We start from the raw sequence: 18,258 nt of genomic DNA, 5'->3' as shown, positions 1-18,258 counted from the left end.
GGAGACCCCGAGACCACCCATACATGTCAACTCATGGTGTGTGCCTATTGCAAGGCAATAGCACTGACAGCCACCGATGTCCCCTGCTGGCAGCCATGACAGTCCATCATTTACTGTTACTGAAGCACCTCCTGCACCGTGCTGGGGGAGACTGGAGCTGCAGCGCTATACGGGCAGGACTGCGGCTGTCTGCTCCGAGTAGCTGTGTATCATTGCTGTATACAGAGCCAGGATACGGCCCCCACATAAAGTAACATAATGCATGGGACAGTACTGCCACCACTTCAGCGCTCGGCGCCCCCGGGAAGGTGGACTGCCATGTTCTGCCCGTATCCGGGGTCAGAGGTTACTTTCATACAATTTTTGTAACTCAACAACTATTTCCAGGTTAACCGGACCCAAGTGACATTCCTGCTGCTCACCAGTATAGGTCGGCCCTGAATAACATGGAGGCCCCCTCCTCACCTGAACGGGGTGTCACTGATGTCCGTAAAGAAATAGTCACTAGTCAAAAACAGGACACGCTTCTGCAAAGGAAAAAGAAATGATGTCATGTGACAATGCAAAGCTAATCAGAGAGGCTCAATCCACTGAGGTGGGGCAGCCACCTGAGCTTCCCAAGGCCCACGTTTGATCCCTCAGTCTCCATATACTTCACTATATTACATCATGCAAAACAGATGAACAGATAACCGTGAGGATTATTTAATTATGTGCAAAATAAAAACCTGCTGTTTTAATAGAAGAGGGGCAGCCGTACCCGTGTATATCCTCCTCTCATTTGCATTATTATAACTCATTTGCACCATATCCTCCTCTCATTCGCACCATATCCTCCTCTCATTCGCACCATATCCTCCTCTCATTTGCACCATATCTTCCTCTCATTCGCACCATATCCTCCTCTCATTCGCACCATATCCTCCTCTCATTCACACCATATCCTCCTCTCATTCGCACCATATCCTCCTCTCATTCGCACCATATCCTCCTCTCATTCGCACCATATCCTCCTCTCATTCGCACCATATCCTCCTCTCATTCGCACCATATCCTCCTCTCATTCGCACCATATCCTCCTCTCATTCGCACCATATCCTCCTCTCATTCGCACCATATCCTCCTCTCATTTGCACCATATCCTCCTCTCATTTGCACCATATCCTCCTCTCATTCGCACCATATCCTCCTCTCATTCGCACCATATCTTCCTCTTATTCGCACCATATCCTCCTCTCATTCGCACCATATCCTCCTCTCATTCGCACCATATCCTCCTCTCATTTGCACCATTTGTCTGTAATAATCTGAGTGGGGAACGGGCCATTATTCATTTTGGGAGGACTGAGTTCCACATAGGCCGAAGAGCAATAAACACAGAGGGGGAGCGCTCCATAGAATGAGCGGCCATATAAAGGCAGGCACGGGTTGGTCTGACCCTCAAGAGGGAATATTCAGAGACATTAGATGGGTTACACTTTATTTTGGCTTTTGGAACGGTGGAAGCTAGGAGAGCGGTGACTGGGATCTCCACGGCCAATGTGCCAGGGCGGAGGAGGGGTTGATTCTTCAAAGGAAGAGAAGTATTAGAACTCGAGGACATACACTGAGACTGGAGGGGGGGAGGTTCAGGGGAAATGTAAGGAAAAATTACTTCACAGAAAGGGTAGTGGATAAGTGGAATAGCCTCCCATCAGAGGTGGTAGAGGCTAAGACTGTAGAGCAATTTAAACATGCATGGGATAGACATATGAATATCCTTACAAAGAATTAAGGTTCAAAAAGGGTTGAGATTACCTAAAGGATAAAAAAATTGGGCAGACTAGATGGGCCAAGTGGTTCTTATCTGCCGTCACATTCTGTGTTTCTATGTTTCTATGGTTACGGTTAGGGCTGGTCTTTATTTTCACAATTGTCATCCACAAACAAGTTTCTCTCAAGTTGAAATTTAAAGGGACAATGGGGCTAATTCAGACCTGATCGGTGCTGTGCGTTTTCACACATTGGCGATCAGGTCTGAACTGCGCCGGCGCCGCAGTGTACCGGCGCATGCCAAAGATGCGAACGGCATCTCTGCCCAACGATCGCCTCTGCCTGATTGACAGGCAGAGGCATTCGCTGGGTGGGCCGGCAGCGTTCGGCCGCCGATTTAGGGGCACGGTCCGGGCAACGTAGGCGTTCCCCATACCGTGCAGTGGGGGACAGGCTGCGGCGTCACATGCAGCCGCTGCGACTCGGAGACTGACGGGTTGCTCCCGGCCAGCGCGCAGGAGCTGCGCTGGTAAGGAGCTACTGTTCAGGTGCAAAAGCATCGCCGCCGTTGGATGCTTTTGTACCTGTGCGGCGGGGGGAGGGCCAGACATGCGGGGCGGACTAGCCCTTGCACGGCTACGATCAGGTCTGAATTCGGCCCTATAATTGAGATTTTCTCAGCGCTGCTGTTAAATGTTCAATACAAAGCAGGAATAAAATAATCCCTTTCTCTCGGTGATCACTGAGCCTCACTTACCCCTTTATCAACTGTGACCTTCACATCCATACTCAGAGATCCCGTCTCCCCATTAATCATTGCGGTGCGGAGCTGTGTGCGGGAATAAACAGATGACACCGTCATACACGTCTGACCCCTACCTAGAGATGATGTATGGTCCCCCCGTCCCTTCCTACTCATCCCACTATCTCCCCAATAATTATCCCAATCTCTCTGTAATACTGGGGAAGCTCGGGATCGCGTACAAAGAGAATAAAACACTTTGACGGGAATTCAATTCCAGATGAAGAGTGTGAATTGCCGTTGTCGCAGCGTTTACACATTGGCAACAACACCGCATCTCGTACACTTGGACCTTCGCCCGCTTGGCCGAATCCAAAATTTACTCAAGTCTGCTCGCTACCACATGGGGCTGCGTACGCTTTGTGCGAGATCGGGTTGCCTTAAATCGCAGCTATTGCCATGGTGATTCTGCCGGGAAGATGTCTTCATCTGGAACTGAATTCCCCCTTTAGTCTCTCCCCTGTGACTTCATCACCTTACTCAGGCTAGCTAGTGCCGGCAGAGAAAGTAACACAAAATGGAATATGAAGCAGGAGAGGGGGCGCAGTCATTTACAAGGCCGCATATCAGCGTCTGTTACCCGGAGCAACAAAACTAAACAATATCGCTGTACGGGGAGAGACTTTCTACGTTTTCCTATTTTGCATCGCATGGGGGTCATTCCGAGTTGATCGCTCGCTAGCAGTTTTTAGCAGCCGTGCAAACGCATTGTCGCCGCCCACTGGGAGTGTATTTTCGCTTTGCAGAAGTGCGAACGCTTGTGCAGCAGAGCGCCTGCAAAATCTTTTCGTGCAAAACAAGACCAGCCCTGTAGTTACTCTTCGTGTGCGTTGATTCTAACGACGGAGGGACGGCTTTTGACGTCATACACCCGCCCAGCGTTCGCCCAGCCACGCCTGCGTTTTCCCCGACACGCCTGCGTTTTTCTAAGCACTCCCTGAAAACGGTCAGTTACCACCCAGAAACGCCCACTCTGTGTCAATCTTCCTGCGTTGTGCCGTGCGACTGAAAGATTCGCTAGAACCTGTGCAAAACCACAGAGGACTTTGTACCCGTACGTCACGCGTGCGCATTGCGGTGCATACGCATGTGCAGAAATGCCGATTTTTAGCCTGATCGCTGTGCTGCGAGCAACGGCAGCAAGCGATCAACTCGGAATGACCCCCTATGTACAGATAGGCCCATATGCGATGTACGATACGTGTTGTGTGTTAGTTGCGGAGGGGACGATAGACCCTGGAAAGGTGAGGAACGAGGATTTCATCACTCACAGTCTCATCGCGGTCCTCCCACTCCACCTCCGACAGATCCACACTGTTGTAGTTGGGCTTCGGCCTCAGCTTCTTCCCTTCCTTGTACTGAGGGACAAAGAACAGGCCGTGGGTTACCCGGGAGACGGGGCTGGCCAGGCAGACGGACAGGGAGGGAGGACGGGGCGAGACGAAAGCAAGATGGCATCTAAATCGCATCCACTCACACACTGTGGCCCGCAAAGCGTTCAGGGCGTGGGAAATGGACAAAGCTAAGAGTCACGTATGACTATTGATATCCATTCTGTCATTGGTTTCCGCTGTGTAATGATCACATGGATGCGTATTAAATGTATCATCGTGCACATGGCTCGGCCCTTCCTGTATAATACAGCTTGGCGGCGTGTGGCATGAGATATATGAGAACCCATCTGTATACAGAACACACACATGTCACACACAACAAAACAATACAGAGGCAACACAAGTGAAAGCCACTCACCAGCGGGCGTAAGTCGGGGTGAGAGAGGATGTAGCCATTGTTAGTGTTTAGGAAGGCGTAGCCGTGGACTCCGAGCTGAGGAAACAAAGAGGGAAGATAGTAGTGAGGGGGCGTCACTGGGGGCTAACGGGGCGATTGTACCTAGGCTGAGTTCAGCAAGGACGCATCTGCGGAATCTCCGGCAACGCAGGGTTGTGTAACTACGCCCGTTTCTAGACAGATCTTGTGCAGCAACAACAGGGCTGGGGCAAGTGTGCGCCGATAATAACGGTTATGTAACACGCGTGCAACAGTGGCGGTCCAGCCGCAGGAATGCGCACAGCGCTGCATACGGGTAAATGCACACACTGAGTATTGCGCACACAATGCGGGAGGAAATACGTCTGTAGTAGACACGCACATACAGCCAATGCAAACAATTCACATTTTGGGCCAATAAGAGTTCTCTGGGCATGGGAAAATGAGTAATATGAAAACATACTGTGTAAAATTACATCATATCTTCCTTTATGTGAGGTTTGTATATTAAGATGAAAGAAAAAAATTATATCTCTGCCACCGGGAGGCGCTGTGCACCCACAAGAGAGAGGTACATAATACTGTAATCGCTGCGATACACGTGCAGGCCTCACCTTGTACCTAGGAGCTAGCTTCAGGAGCTCTCGCAGAGGAACATCCGACCCCACAACACCTAAGAGGATCCCTTCTGATCTCTGCAGACGGAAAAGGCAGACATTCAGATACACAGAGCAATGGCTAAGTCCCAGGTTCACCAAAACTAGCCGTTACCAGTCCGAACAGCAGCCTGAGAACAGCGGTTTTGCCAGCCGCCAATTTACGAAGGACAAAATCGATGAGGATCTACACTTTACAGTAGAAAGTCAAAGCGCCTTTGGTGTTTTAGACTATGCAAAAAACAGAACAGAAACCTCAGATTTTTCAAGTGGCGGAATGTAGAACCAACATAAAACCAACGGACAACCGCCCCTCCCCCCCAAATAAAAAAAGTCAGTTTTTGTCAGTTTTCTACTGCGCTTTCTTGTACTTTCTGTTGCTTCTATAATGTTTTCTGTGTTTTTGATTTGTCTATGGCAAAGTCTGGGGCCTTAATAGACAGAAATTAAAAAAAAAAAATTAAAAAACACCAAAAAAGTTAATTTTGAATCAATTTAAGCCGCGTCCACTTCTCGTATATGTAATGGAGGAAAAGATATAGAATGTGGAGTTTATATAACCGTATTTAAGCTCGTTACTTGGAGTATAAAATACTCTTGGATGAACGTTTTACTGTATCCTGCGCTTACGTATATAAGAGATAACGTACATAGACCGTCCACTATTATCGCTTATCCTGGACAGAACGGCTGTGACAACGCCCCAGAGACCCGTAACTTGCCCCTGTAACAGTGTCACAGCGCTACGCCCAACGCACCCTCTTTCCCGCTGTCTCCGCCATCACTCACCGTCTCATTCTTCTTACTGAACACCGGCATGGCCACCGTCGTCATGAGCAGCAGACTCTGGGCCTGGGAAGCGAAGAGCTGGGGGCAGACAGAGGAACAATTAATTATACAGTTACATGGCGGATTCCACAGCGGGCGCCAGGGCCTGTCCTGTGCCTCCATAGTAACCCAGTGTCGGGTCACGGTGCCATCGATTCCTACCCCTGTAATGCCTCCTAATAACACTCCAACTCTGACAGACGAGAGTGTAACATAAATGTATTCTGTGTAATAATTGTAGGAGACGGCTAAGTGTGACTCCCCCCTATACCATCACCCCCGCACTCAGCAGAGTCTCTCTGTATCTGCGTCTCCTGGGACAGATGTGGAGTCCCTCCACAGACTCCCCGCGGAGTGTGACCTCAGCGTTCCTTTCCTATAGCAGCCTGTACATGTAATTGCTGCTTTATCACCATCCGTCCCTGGGTGACAGATTGCCTGAGATCACCCAGATCTGTGAGAACACTGTATCTGTTCCATACTCAACAACGTGGAAAATCCAAACGAAGGGGCTGATTCTCGGACGCACGCAAAGTGGCCAGCCGTGGGAGCCCCTGTATTACTGCCTTATGCGAATGCATGATTCAGCTAAACTGAATGGGGGCTTGTGCATGCACAAGTGGAAACCAGTGGCGTCTGTTGAATTTACGCCAGTTGCCGCAGCGGTCGTTCATTAGGATCTGCGCTTGCAGCAGCCTCACGCTAGGTGCAGGAGCCTCATTCTCCCGTACGCACGGAGATCTAGCTACCGGAAAGACAGATCCGACCAAGTTGCGTTATACTCAGAATAGGACGGATAAACGCACAGATGTGTAAATTCTCATCTGCGCAGGTGCTGTATGTAAAACCTCGCCATGACTTAGACTCAGCCCCTAATGCTATGACTGGGAAGAGCCAGGAACACGTATAGCCACTGTGCAGCCATTCCGTTCTTGTGTGACAGTGACTGGGGACAATCCAAGGTAGCCCGCATGGCCTACGATGGTGGGTGCGCTAAACTGCTTAAATTCTGTCATGGTACAAGTACTTTTACATACATGCGTGTAAACGTATAACACGCTACTAATTCTGCTAACTTCTAACGTGAGACGTATAATCAGATGTTTTACATTGCGTATACGCAGCGCGACCAGAGGCCGGTAATGTCCGATAGGGTCACAGTCCGATGACAGAGTGTTCTGTGCATGTATCTGGGGAGGGGGAGAGTGTTCTGTGCATGTATCTGGGGAGGGACAGAGTGTTCTGTGCATGTATCTGGGGAGGAGGAGAGTGTTCTGTGCATGTATCTGGGGAGGGGGAGAGTGTTCAGTGCATGTATCTGGGTAGGGGACAGAGTGGTCTGTGCATGTATCTGGGGAGGGGACAGAGTGTTCTGTGCATGTATCTGGGGAGGGGACAGAGTGTTCTGTGCATGTATCTGGGGAGGGGACAGAGTGTTCTGTGCATGTATCTGGGGAGGGGGAGAGTGTTCTGTGCATGTATCTGGGGAGGGGGAGAGTGTTCTGTGCATGTATCTGGGGAGGGGGAGAGTGTTCTGTGCATGTATCTGGGGAGGGGGAGAGTGTTCTGTGCATGTATCTGGGGAGGGGACAGAGTGTTCTGTGCATGTATCTGGGGAGGAGGAGAGTGTTCTGTGCATGTATCTGGGGAAGGGGAGAGTGTTCTGTGCATGTATCTGGGGAGGGGGAGAGTGTTCTGTGCATGTATCTGGGGAGGGGGAGAGTGTTCTGTGCATGTATCTGGGGAGGGACAGAGTGTTCTGTGCATGTATCTGGGGAGGAGGAGAGTGTTCTGTGCATGTATCTGGGGAGGGGGAGAGTGTTCTGTGCATGTATCTGGGGAGGGGAAGAGTGTTCTGTGCATGTATCTGGGGAGGGACAGAGTGTTCTGTGCATGTATCTGGGGAGGGGGAGAGTGTTCTGTGCATGTATCTGGGGAGGGGGAGAGTGTTCTGTGCATGTATCTGGGGAGGGGACAGAATGTTCTGTGCATGTATCTGGGGAGGGGGAGAGTGTTCTGTGCATGTATCTGGGGAGGAGGAGAGTGTTCTGTGCATGTATCTGGGGAGGGGGAGAGTCTTCTGTGCATGTATCTGGGGAGGGGAAGAGTGTTCTGTGCATGTATCTGGGGAGGGACAGAGTGTTCTGTGCATGTATCTGGGGAGGGGGAGTGTTCTGTGCATGTATCTGGGTAGGGGGAGAGTGTTCTGTGCATGTATCTGGGGAGGGGACAGAGTGTTCTGTGCATGTATCTGGGGAGGGGGAGAGTGTTCTGTGCATGTATCTGGGGAGGAGGAGAGTGTTCTGTGCATGTATCTGGGGAAGGGGAGAGTGTTCTGTGCATGTATCTGGGGAGGGGGAGAGTGTTCTGTGCATGTATCTGGGGAGGGGGAGAGTGTTCTGTGCATGTATCTGGGGAGGGGGAGAGTGTTCTGTGCATGTATCTGGGGAGGGGGAGAGTGTTCTGTGCATGTATCTGGGGAGGGGGAGAGTGTACTGTGCATGTATCTGGGGAGGGGGAGAGTGTTCTGTGCATGTATCTGGGGAGGGGACAGAGTGTTCTGTGCATGTATCTGGGGAGGAGGAGAGTGTTCTGTGCATGTATCTGGGGAGGGGGAGAGTGTTCTGTGCATGTATCTGGGGAGGGGGAGAGTGTTCTGTGCATGTATCTGGGGAGGGACAGAGTGTTCTGTGCATGTATCTGGGGAGGAGGAGAGTGTTCTGTGCATGTATCTGGGGAGGGGGAGAGTGTTCTGTGCATGTATCTGGGGAGGGGAAGAGTGTTCTGTGCATGTATCTGGGGAGGGGGAGAGTGTTCTGTGCATGTATCTGGGGAGGGGGAGAGTGTTCTGTGCATGTATCTGGGGAGGGGGAGAGTGTTCTGTGCATGTATCTGGGGAGGGGGAGAGTGTTCTGTGCATGTATCTGGGGAGGGGACAGAGTGTTCTGTGCATGTATCTGGGGAGGGGGAGAGTGTTCTGTGCATGTATCTGGGGAGGAGGAGAGTGTTCTGTGCATGTATCTGGGGAGGGGGAGAGTGTTCTGTGCATGTATCTGGGGAGGGGAAGAGTGTTCTGTGCATGTATCTGGGGAGGGACAGAGTGTTCTGTGCATGTATCTGGGGAGGGGGAGAGTGTTCTGTGCATGTATCTGGGTAGGGGGAGAGTGTTCTGTGCATGTATCTGGGGAGGGGACAGAGTGTTCTGTGCATGTATCTGGGGAGGGGGAGAGTGTTCTGTGCATGTATCTGGGGAGGGGACAGAGTGTTCTGTGCATGTATCTGGGGAGGGGGAGAGTGTTCTGTGCATGTATCTGGGGAGGGGGAGAGTGTTCTGTGCATGTATCTGGGGAGGGGACAGAGTGTTCTGTGCATGTATCTGGGGAGGGACAGTGTTCTGTGCATGTATCTGGGGAGGGGGAGAGTGTTCGGTGCATGTATCTGGGGAGGGGGAGAGTGTTCTGTGCATGTATCTGGGGAGGGGACAGAGTGTTCTGTGCATGTATCTGGGGATGGGGAGAGTGTTCTGTGCATGTATCTGGGGAGGAGGAGAGTGTTCTGTGCATGTATCTGGGGAGGAGGAGAGTGTTCTGTGCATGTATCTGGGGAGGGGACAGAGTGTTCTGTGCATGTATCTGGGGAGGGGGAGAGTGTTCTGTGCATGTATCTGGGGAGGGGGAGAGTGTTCTGTGCATGTATCTGGGGAGGGGACAGAGTGTTCTGTGCATGTATCTGGGGAGGGGACAGTGTGTTCTGTGCATGTATCTGGGGAGGGGGAGAGTGTTCTGTGCATGTATCTGGGGAGGAGGAGAGTGTTCTGTGCATGTATCTGGGGAGGGGGAGAGTGTTCTGTGCATGTATCTGGGGAGGGGGAGAGTGTTCTGTGCATGTATCTGGGGAGGGGGAGAGTGTTCTGTGCATGTATCTGGGGAGGGGGAGAGTGTTCTGTGCATGTATCTAGGGAGGGGGAGAGTGTTCTGTGCATGTATCTGGGGAGGAGGAGAGTGTTCTGTGCATGTATCTGGGGAGGGAACAGAGTGTTCTGTGCATGTATCTGGGGAGGGAACAGAGTGTTCTGTGCATGTATCTGGGGATGGGACAGAGTGTTCTGTGCATGTATCTGGGGAGGGGACAGAGTGTTCTGTGCATGTATCTGGGGAGGGGACAGAGTGTTCTGTGCATGTATCTGGGGAGGGGGAGAGTGTTCTGTGCATGTATCTGGGGAGGAGGAGAGTGTTCTGTGCATGTATCTGGGGAGGAGGAGAGTGTTCTGTGCATGTATCTGGGGAGGAGGAGAGTGTTCTGTGCATGTATCTGGGGAGGAGGAGAGTGTTCTGTGCATGTATCTGGGGAGGGGGAGAGTGTTCTGTGCATGTATCTGGGGAGGGGGAGAGTGTTCTGTGCATGTATCTGGGGAGGAGGAGAGTGTTCTGTGCATGTATCTGGGGAGGGGGAGAGTGCTCTGTGCATGTATCTGGGGAGGAGGAGAGTGTTCTGTGTTTGTATCTGGGGAGGGGCAGAGTGTTCTGTGCATGTATCTGGGGAGGAGGAGAGTGTTCTGTGCATGTATCTGGGGAGGGGGAGAGTGTTCTGTGCATGTATCTGGGGAGGGACAGAGTATTCTGTGCATGTATCTGGGGAGGAGGAGAGTGTTCTGTGCATGTATCTGGGGAGGGGACAGAGTGTTCTGTGCATGTATCTGGGGAGGAGGAGAGTGTTCTGTGCATGTATCTGGGGAGGGGACAGAGTGTTCTGTGCATGTATCTGGGGAGGGGGAGAGTGTTCTGTGCATGTATCTGGGGAGGAGGAGAGTGTTCTGTGCATGTATCTGGGGAGGAGGAGAGTGTTCTGTGCATGTATCTGGGGAGGGGGAGAGTGTTCTGTGCATGTATCTGGGGAGGGGGAGAGTGTTCTGTGCATGTATCTGGGGAGGGGACAGAGTGTTCTGTGCATGTATCTGGGGAGGAGGAGAGTGTTCTGTGCATGTATCTGGGGAGGGGGAGAGTGTTCTGTGCATGTATCTGGGGAGGGGAGAGTGTTCTGTGCATGTATCTGGGGAGGGGGAGAGTGTTCTGTGCATGTATCTGGGGAGGAGGAGAGTGTTCTGTGCATGTATCTGGGGAGGGGACAGAGTGTTCTGTGCATGTATCTGGGGAGGGACAGAGTGTTTTGTGCATGTATCTGAGGAGGGTGAGAGTGTTCTGTGCATGTATCTGGGGAGGGGACAGAGTGTTCTGTGCATGTATCTGGGGAGGGGGAGAGTGTTCTGTGCATGTATCTGGGGAGGGGGAGAGTGTTCTGTGCATGTATCTGGGGAGGGGGAGAGTGTTCTGTGCATGTATCTGGGGAGGGGGAGAGTGCTCTGTGCATGTATCTGGGGAGGAGGAGAGTGTTCTGTGCATGTATCTGGGGAGGGGGAGAGTGTTCTGTGCATGTATCTGGGGAGGGGGAGAGTGTTCTGTGCATGTATCTGGGGAGGGGACAGAGTGTTCTGTGCATGTATCTGGGGAGGGGACAGTGTTCTGTGCATGTATCTGGGGAGGGGACAGAGTGTTCTGTGCATGTATCTGGGGAGGGGACAGAGTGTTCTGTGCATGTATCTGGGGAGGGGGAGAGTGTTCTGTGCATGTATCTGGGGAGGGGCAGAGTGTTCTGTGCATGTATCTGGGGAGGGGACAGAGTGTTCTGTGCATGTATCTGGGGAGGGGACAGAGTGTTCTGTGCATGTATCTGGGGAGGGGACAGAGTGTTCTGTGCATGTATCTGGGGAGGGGACAGAGTGTTCTGTGCATGTATCTGTGGAGGGGCTGAGTGTTCTGTGCATGTATCTGGGGAGGGGGAGAGTGTTCTGTGCATGTATCTGGGGAGGAGGAAAGTGTTCTGTGCATGTATCTGGGGAGGGGATAGAGTGTTCTGTGCATGTATCTCGGGAGGAGGAGAGTGTTCTGTGCATGTATCTGGGGAGGGGGATAGTGCTCTGTGCATGTATCTGGGGAGGGGACAGAGTGTTCTGTGCATGTATCTGGGGAGGAGGAGAGTGTTCTGTGCATGTATCTGGGGAGGAGGAGGAGTGTTCTGTGCATGTATCTGGGGAGGGGGAGAGTGTTCTGTGCATGTATCTGGGGAGGGGGAGAGTGTTCTGTGCATGTATCTGGGGAGGGGGAGAGTGTTCTGTGCATGTATCTGGGGAGGAGGAGAGTGTTCTGTGCATGTATCTGGGGAGGGGGAGAGTGTTCTGTGCATGTATCTGGGGAGGGGGAGAGTGTTCTGTGCATGTATCTGGGTAGGGGGAGAGTGTTCTGTGCATGTATCTGGGGAGGGGGAGAGTGTTCTGTGCATGTATCTGAGGAGGGGGAGAGTGTTCTGTGCATGTATCTGGGGAGGGGGAGAGTGCTCTGTGCATGTATCTGGGGAGGAGTAGAGTGTTCTGTGTTTGTATCTGGGGAGGGGCAGAGTGTTCTGTGCATGTATCTGGGGAGGAGGAGAGTGTTCTGTTCATGTATCTGGGGAGGGGGAGAGCGTTCTGTGCATGTATCTGGGGAGGGACAGAGCGTTCTGTGCATGTATCTGGGGAGGAGGAGAGAGTGTTCTGTGCATGTATCTGGGGAGGGGACAGAGTGTTCTGTGCATGTATCTGGGGAGGAGGAGAGTGTTCTGTGCATGTATCTGGGGAGGGGACAGAGTGTTCTGTGCATGTATCTGGGGAGGGGGAGAGTGTTCTGTGCATGTATCTGGGGAGGAGGAGAGTGTTCTGTGCATGTATCTGGGGAGGGGGAGAGTGTTCTGTGCATGTATCTGGGGAGGGGACAGAGTGTTCTGTGCATGTATCTGGGGAGGAGGAGAGTGTTCTGTGCATGTATCTGGGGAGGAGGAGAGTGTTCTGTGCATGTATCTGGGGAGGGGGAGAGTGTTCTGTGCATGTATCTGGGGAGGAGGAGAGTGTTCTGTGCATGTATCTGGGGAGGGGACAGAGTGTTCTGTGCATGTATCTGGGGAGGGACAGAGTGTTCTGTGCATGTATCTGGGGAGGAGGAGAGTGTTCTCTGCATGTATCTGGGGAGGGGGAGAGTGTTCTGTGCATGTATCTGGGGAGGAGGAGAGTGCTCTGTGCATGTATCTGGGGAGGGGGAGAGTGCTCTGTGCATGTATCTGGGGAGGGGACAGAGTGTTCTGTGCATGTATCTGGGGAGGGGACAGAGTGTTCTGTGCATGTATCTGGGGAGGGGACAGAGTGTTCTGTGCATGTATCTGGGGAGGAGGAGAGTGTTCTGTGCATGTATCTGGGGAGGGGGAGAGTGTTCTGTGCATGTATCTGGGGAGGGGGAGAGTGTTCTGTGCATGTATCTGGGGAGGAGGACAGAGTGTTCTGTGCATGTATCTGGGGAGGGGGAGAGTGTTCTGTGCATGTATCTGGGGAGGAGGAGAGTGTTCTGTGCATGTATCTGGGGAGGGGGAGAGTGTTCTGTGCATGTATCTGGGGAGGGGGAGAGTGTTCTGTGCATGTATCTGGGGAGGAGGAGAGTGTTCTGTGCATGTATCTGGGGAGGGGGAGAGTGTTCTGTGCATGTATCTGGGGAGGGGGAGAGTGTTCTGTGCATGTATCTGGGGAGGGGGAGAGTGTTCTGTGCATGTATCTGGGGAGGGGGAGAGTGTACTGTGCATGTATCTGGGGAGGGGGAGAGTGTTCTGTGCATGTATCTGGGGAGGGGACAGAGTGTTCTGTGCATGTATCTGGGGAGGAGGAGAGTGTTCTGTGCATGTATCTGGGGAGGGGGAGAGTGTTCTGTGCATGTATCTGGGGAGGGGGAGAGTGTTCTGTGCATGTATCTGGGGAGGGACAGAGTGTTCTGTGCATGTATCTGGGGAGGAGGAGAGTGTTCTGTGCATGTATCTGGGGAGGGGGAGAGTGTTCTGTGCATGTATCTGGGGAGGAGGAGAGTGTTCTGTGCATGTATCTGGGGAGGGGGAGAGTGTTCTGTGCATGTATCTGGGGAGGGGGAGAGTGTTCTGTGCATGTATCTGGGGAGGGGGAGAGTGTTCTGTGCATGTATCTGGGGAGGGGGAGAGTGTTCTGTGCATGTATCTGGGGAGGGGGAGAGTGTTCTGTGCATGTATCTGGGGAGGGGGAGAGTGTACTGTGCATGTATCTGGGGAGGGGGAGAGTGTTCTGTGCATGTATCTGGGGAGGGGACAGAGTGTTCTGTGCATGTATCTGGGGAGGAGGAGAGTGTTCTGTGCATGTATCTGGGGAGGGGGAGAGTGTTCTGTGCATGTATCTGGGGAGGGGGAGAGTGTTCTGTGCATGTATCTGGGGAGGGGACAGAGTGTTCTGTGCATGTATCTGGGGAGGAGGAGAGTGTTCTGTGCATGTATCTGGGGAGGGGGAGAGTGTTCTGTGCATGTATCTGGGGAGGGGAAGAGTGTTCTGTGCATGTATCTGGGGAGGGGGAGAGTGTTCTGTGCATGTATCTGGGGAGGGGGAGAGTGTTCTGTGCATGTATCTGGGGAGGGGGAGAGTGTTCTGTGCATGTATCTGGGGAGGGGGAGAGTGTTCTGTGCATGTATCTGGGGAGGGGACAGAGTGTTCTGTGCATGTATCTGGGGAGGGGGAGAGTGTTCTGTGCATGTATCTGGGGAGGAGGAGAGTGTTCTGTGCATGTATCTGGGGAGGGGGAGAGTGTTCTGTGCATGTATCTGGGGAGGGGAAGAGTGTTCTGTGCATGTATCTGGGGAGGGGACAGAGTGTTCTGTGCATGTATCTGGGGAGGGGGAGAGTGTTCTGTGCATGTATCTGGGTAGGGGGAGAGTGTTCTGTGCATGTATCTGGGGAGGGGACAGAGTGTTCTGTGCATGTATCTGGGGAGGGGGAGAGTGTTCTGTGCATGTATCTGGGGAGGGGACAGAGTGTTCTGTGCATGTATCTGGGGAGGGGGAGAGTGTTCTGTGCATGTATCTGGGGAGGGGGAGAGTGTTCTGTGCATGTATCTGGGGAGGGGACAGAGTGTTCTGTGCATGTATCTGGGGAGGGACAGTGTTCTGTGCATGTATCTGGGGAGGGGGAGAGTGTTCGGTGCATGTATCTGGGGAGGGGGAGAGTGTTCTGTGCATGTATCTGGGGAGGGGACAGAGTGTTCTGTGCATGTATCTGGGGATGGGGAGAGTGTTCTGTGCATGTATCTGGGGAGGAGGAGAGTGTTCTGTGCATGTATCTGGGGAGGAGGAGAGTGTTCTGTGCATGTATCTGGGGAGGGGACAGAGTGTTCTGTGCATGTATCTGGGGAGGGGGAGAGTGTTCTGTGCATGTATCTGGGGAGGGGGAGAGTGTTCTGTGCATGTATCTGGGGAGGGGACAGAGTGTTCTGTGCATGTATCTGGGGAGGGGACAGTGTGTTCTGTGCATGTATCTGGGGAGGGGGAGAGTGTTCTGTGCATGTATCTGGGGAGGAGGAGAGTGTTCTGTGCATGTATCTGGGGAGGGGGAGAGTGTTCTGTGCATGTATCTGGGGAGGGGGAGAGTGTTCTGTGCATGTATCTGGGGAGGGGGAGAGTGTTCTGTGCATGTATCTGGGGAGGGGGAGAGTGTTCTGTGCATGTATCTAGGGAGGGGGAGAGTGTTCTGTGCATGTATCTGGGGAGGAGGAGAGTGTTCTGTGCATGTATCTGGGGAGGGAACAGAGTGTTCTGTGCATGTATCTGGGGAGGGAACAGAGTGTTCTGTGCATGTATCTGGGGATGGGACAGAGTGTTCTGTGCATGTATCTGGGGAGGGGACAGAGTGTTCTGTGCATGTATCTGGGGAGGGGACAGAGTGTTCTGTGCATGTATCTGGGGAGGGGGAGAGTGTTCTGTGCATGTATCTGGGGAGGAGGAGAGTGTTCTGTGCATGTATCTGGGGAGGAGGAGAGTGTTCTGTGCATGTATCTGGGGAGGAGGAGAGTGTTCTGTGCATGTATCTGGGGAGGAGGAGAGTGTTCTGTGCATGTATCTGGGGAGGGGGAGAGTGTTCTGTGCATGTATCTGGGGAGGGGGAGAGTGTTCTGTGCATGTATCTGGGGAGGAGGAGAGTGTTCTGTGCATGTATCTGGGGAGGGGGAGAGTGCTCTGTGCATGTATCTGGGGAGGAGGAGAGTGTTCTGTGTTTGTATCTGGGGAGGGGCAGAGTGTTCTGTGCATGTATCTGGGGAGGAGGAGAGTGTTCTGTGCATGTATCTGGGGAGGGGGAGAGTGTTCTGTGCATGTATCTGGGGAGGGACAGAGTATTCTGTGCATGTATCTGGGGAGGAGGAGAGTGTTCTGTGCATGTATCTGGGGAGGGGACAGAGTGTTCTGTGCATGTATCTGGGGAGGAGGAGAGTGTTCTGTGCATGTATCTGGGGAGGGGACAGAGTGTTCTGTGCATGTATCTGGGGAGGGGGAGAGTGTTCTGTGCATGTATCTGGGGAGGAGGAGAGTGTTCTGTGCATGTATCTGGGGAGGAGGAGAGTGTTCTGTGCATGTATCTGGGGAGGGGGAGAGTGTTCTGTGCATGTATCTGGGGAGGGGGAGAGTGTTCTGTGCATGTATCTGGGGAGGGGACAGAGTGTTCTGTGCATGTATCTGGGGAGGAGGAGAGTGTTCTGTGCATGTATCTGGGGAGGGGGAGAGTGTTCTGTGCATGTATCTGGGGAGGGGAGAGTGTTCTGTGCATGTATCTGGGGAGGGGGAGAGTGTTCTGTGCATGTATCTGGGGAGGAGGAGAGTGTTCTGTGCATGTATCTGGGGAGGGGACAGAGTGTTCTGTGCATGTATCTGGGGAGGGACAGAGTGTTTTGTGCATGTATCTGAGGAGGGTGAGAGTGTTCTGTGCATGTATCTGGGGAGGGGACAGAGTGTTCTGTGCATGTATCTGGGGAGGGGGGAGAGTGTTCTGTGCATGTATCTGGGGAGGGGGAGAGTGTTCTGTGCATGTATCTGGGGAGGGGGAGAGTGTTCTGTGCATGTATCTGGGGAGGGGGAGAGTGCTCTGTGCATGTATCTGGGGAGGAGGAGAGTGTTCTGTGCATGTATCTGGGGAGGGGGAGAGTGTTCTGTGCATGTATCTGGGGAGGGGGAGAGTGTTCTGTGCATGTATCTGGGGAGGGGACAGAGTGTTCTGTGCATGTATCTGGGGAGGGGACAGTGTTCTGTGCATGTATCTGGGGAGGGGACAGAGTGTTCTGTGCATGTATCTGGGGAGGGGACAGAGTGTTCTGTGCATGTATCTGGGGAGGGGGAGAGTGTTCTGTGCATGTATCTGGGGAGGGGCAGAGTGTTCTGTGCATGTATCTGGGGAGGGGACAGAGTGTTCTGTGCATGTATCTGGGGAGGGGGACAGAGTGTTCTGTGCATGTATCTGGGGAGGGGACAGAGTGTTCTGTGCATGTATCTGGGGAGGGGACAGAGTGTTCTGTGCATGTATCTGTGGAGGGGCTGAGTGTTCTGTGCATGTATCTGGGGAGGGGGAGAGTGTTCTGTGCATGTATCTGGGGAGGAGGAAAGTGTTCTGTGCATGTATCTGGGGAGGGGGATAGAGTGTTCTGTGCATGTATCTCGGGAGGAGGAGAGTGTTCTGTGCATGTATCTGGGGAGGGGGATAGTGCTCTGTGCATGTATCTGGGGAGGGGACAGAGTGTTCTGTGCATGTATCTGGGGAGGAGGAGAGTGTTCTGTGCATGTATCTGGGGAGGAGGAGGAGTGTTCTGTGCATGTATCTGGGGAGGGGGAGAGTGTTCTGTGCATGTATCTGGGGAGGGGGAGAGTGTTCTGTGCATGTATCTGGGGAGGGGGAGAGTGTTCTGTGCATGTATCTGGGGAGGAGGAGAGTGTTCTGTGCATGTATCTGGGGAGGGGGAGAGTGTTCTGTGCATGTATCTGGGGAGGGGGAGAGTGTTCTGTGCATGTATCTGGGTAGGGGGAGAGTGTTCTGTGCATGTATCTGGGGAGGGGGAGAGTGTTCTGTGCATGTATCTGGGGAGGGGGAGAGTGTTCTGTGCATGTATCTGGGGAGGGGGAGAGTGCTCTGTGCATGTATCTGGGGAGGAGTAGAGTGTTCTGTGTTTGTATCTGGGGAGGGGCAGAGTGTTCTGTGCATGTATCTGGGGAGGAGGAGAGTGTTCTGTTCATGTATCTGGGGAGGGGGAGAGTCGTTCTGTGCATGTATCTGGGGAGGGAGGCAGAGCTGTTCTGTGCATGTATCTGGGGAGGAGGAGAGAGTGTTCTGTGCATGTATCTGGGGAGGGGACAGAGTGTTCTGTGCATGTATCTGGGGAGGAGGAGAGTGTTCTGTGCATGTATCTGGGGAGGGGACAGAGTGTTCTGTGCATGTATCTGGGGAGGGGGAGAGTGTTCTGTGCATGTATCTGGGGAGGAGGAGAGTGTTCTGTGCATGTATCTGGGGAGGGGGAGAGTGTTCTGTGCATGTATCTGGGGAGGGGA

General features: G+C 52.8%; 1 protein-coding gene across 7 annotated transcripts in view; it reads right to left on the bottom strand.

The window, feature by feature from the left end:
- The window catches only part of CACNA2D4 (calcium voltage-gated channel auxiliary subunit alpha2delta 4), a 367,390-nt gene that overhangs the window by 230,803 nt on the left and 118,329 nt on the right, over nt 1–18,258 (bottom strand). For 6 of the 7 annotated variants that reach the window (XM_063929351.1, XM_063929344.1, XM_063929346.1 and 3 more), the window contains 6 exons: nt 5,770–5,847; nt 4,939–5,019; nt 4,307–4,381; nt 3,826–3,912; nt 2,510–2,581; nt 466–527 (listed from right to left, as the gene is read on the bottom strand). In XM_063929351.1, the coding sequence (XP_063785421.1) occupies nt 466–527; nt 2,510–2,581; nt 3,826–3,912; nt 4,307–4,381; nt 4,939–5,019; nt 5,770–5,847 (455 nt within the window). The remainder of the gene's footprint in view (nt 1–465; nt 528–2,509; nt 2,582–3,825; nt 3,913–4,306; nt 4,382–4,938; nt 5,020–5,769; nt 5,848–18,258) is intronic. The other variant, XM_063929349.1, reaches the window with a different exon arrangement.

This window comes from Pseudophryne corroboree, chromosome 6 (genome assembly GCF_028390025.1).
Source record: "Pseudophryne corroboree isolate aPseCor3 chromosome 6, aPseCor3.hap2, whole genome shotgun sequence".
NCBI lineage: Eukaryota > Metazoa > Chordata > Amphibia > Anura > Myobatrachidae > Pseudophryne > Pseudophryne corroboree.
Note: the sequence above shows the minus strand (reverse complement) of the source record. Positions and strands in the feature narration are given on the sequence as shown.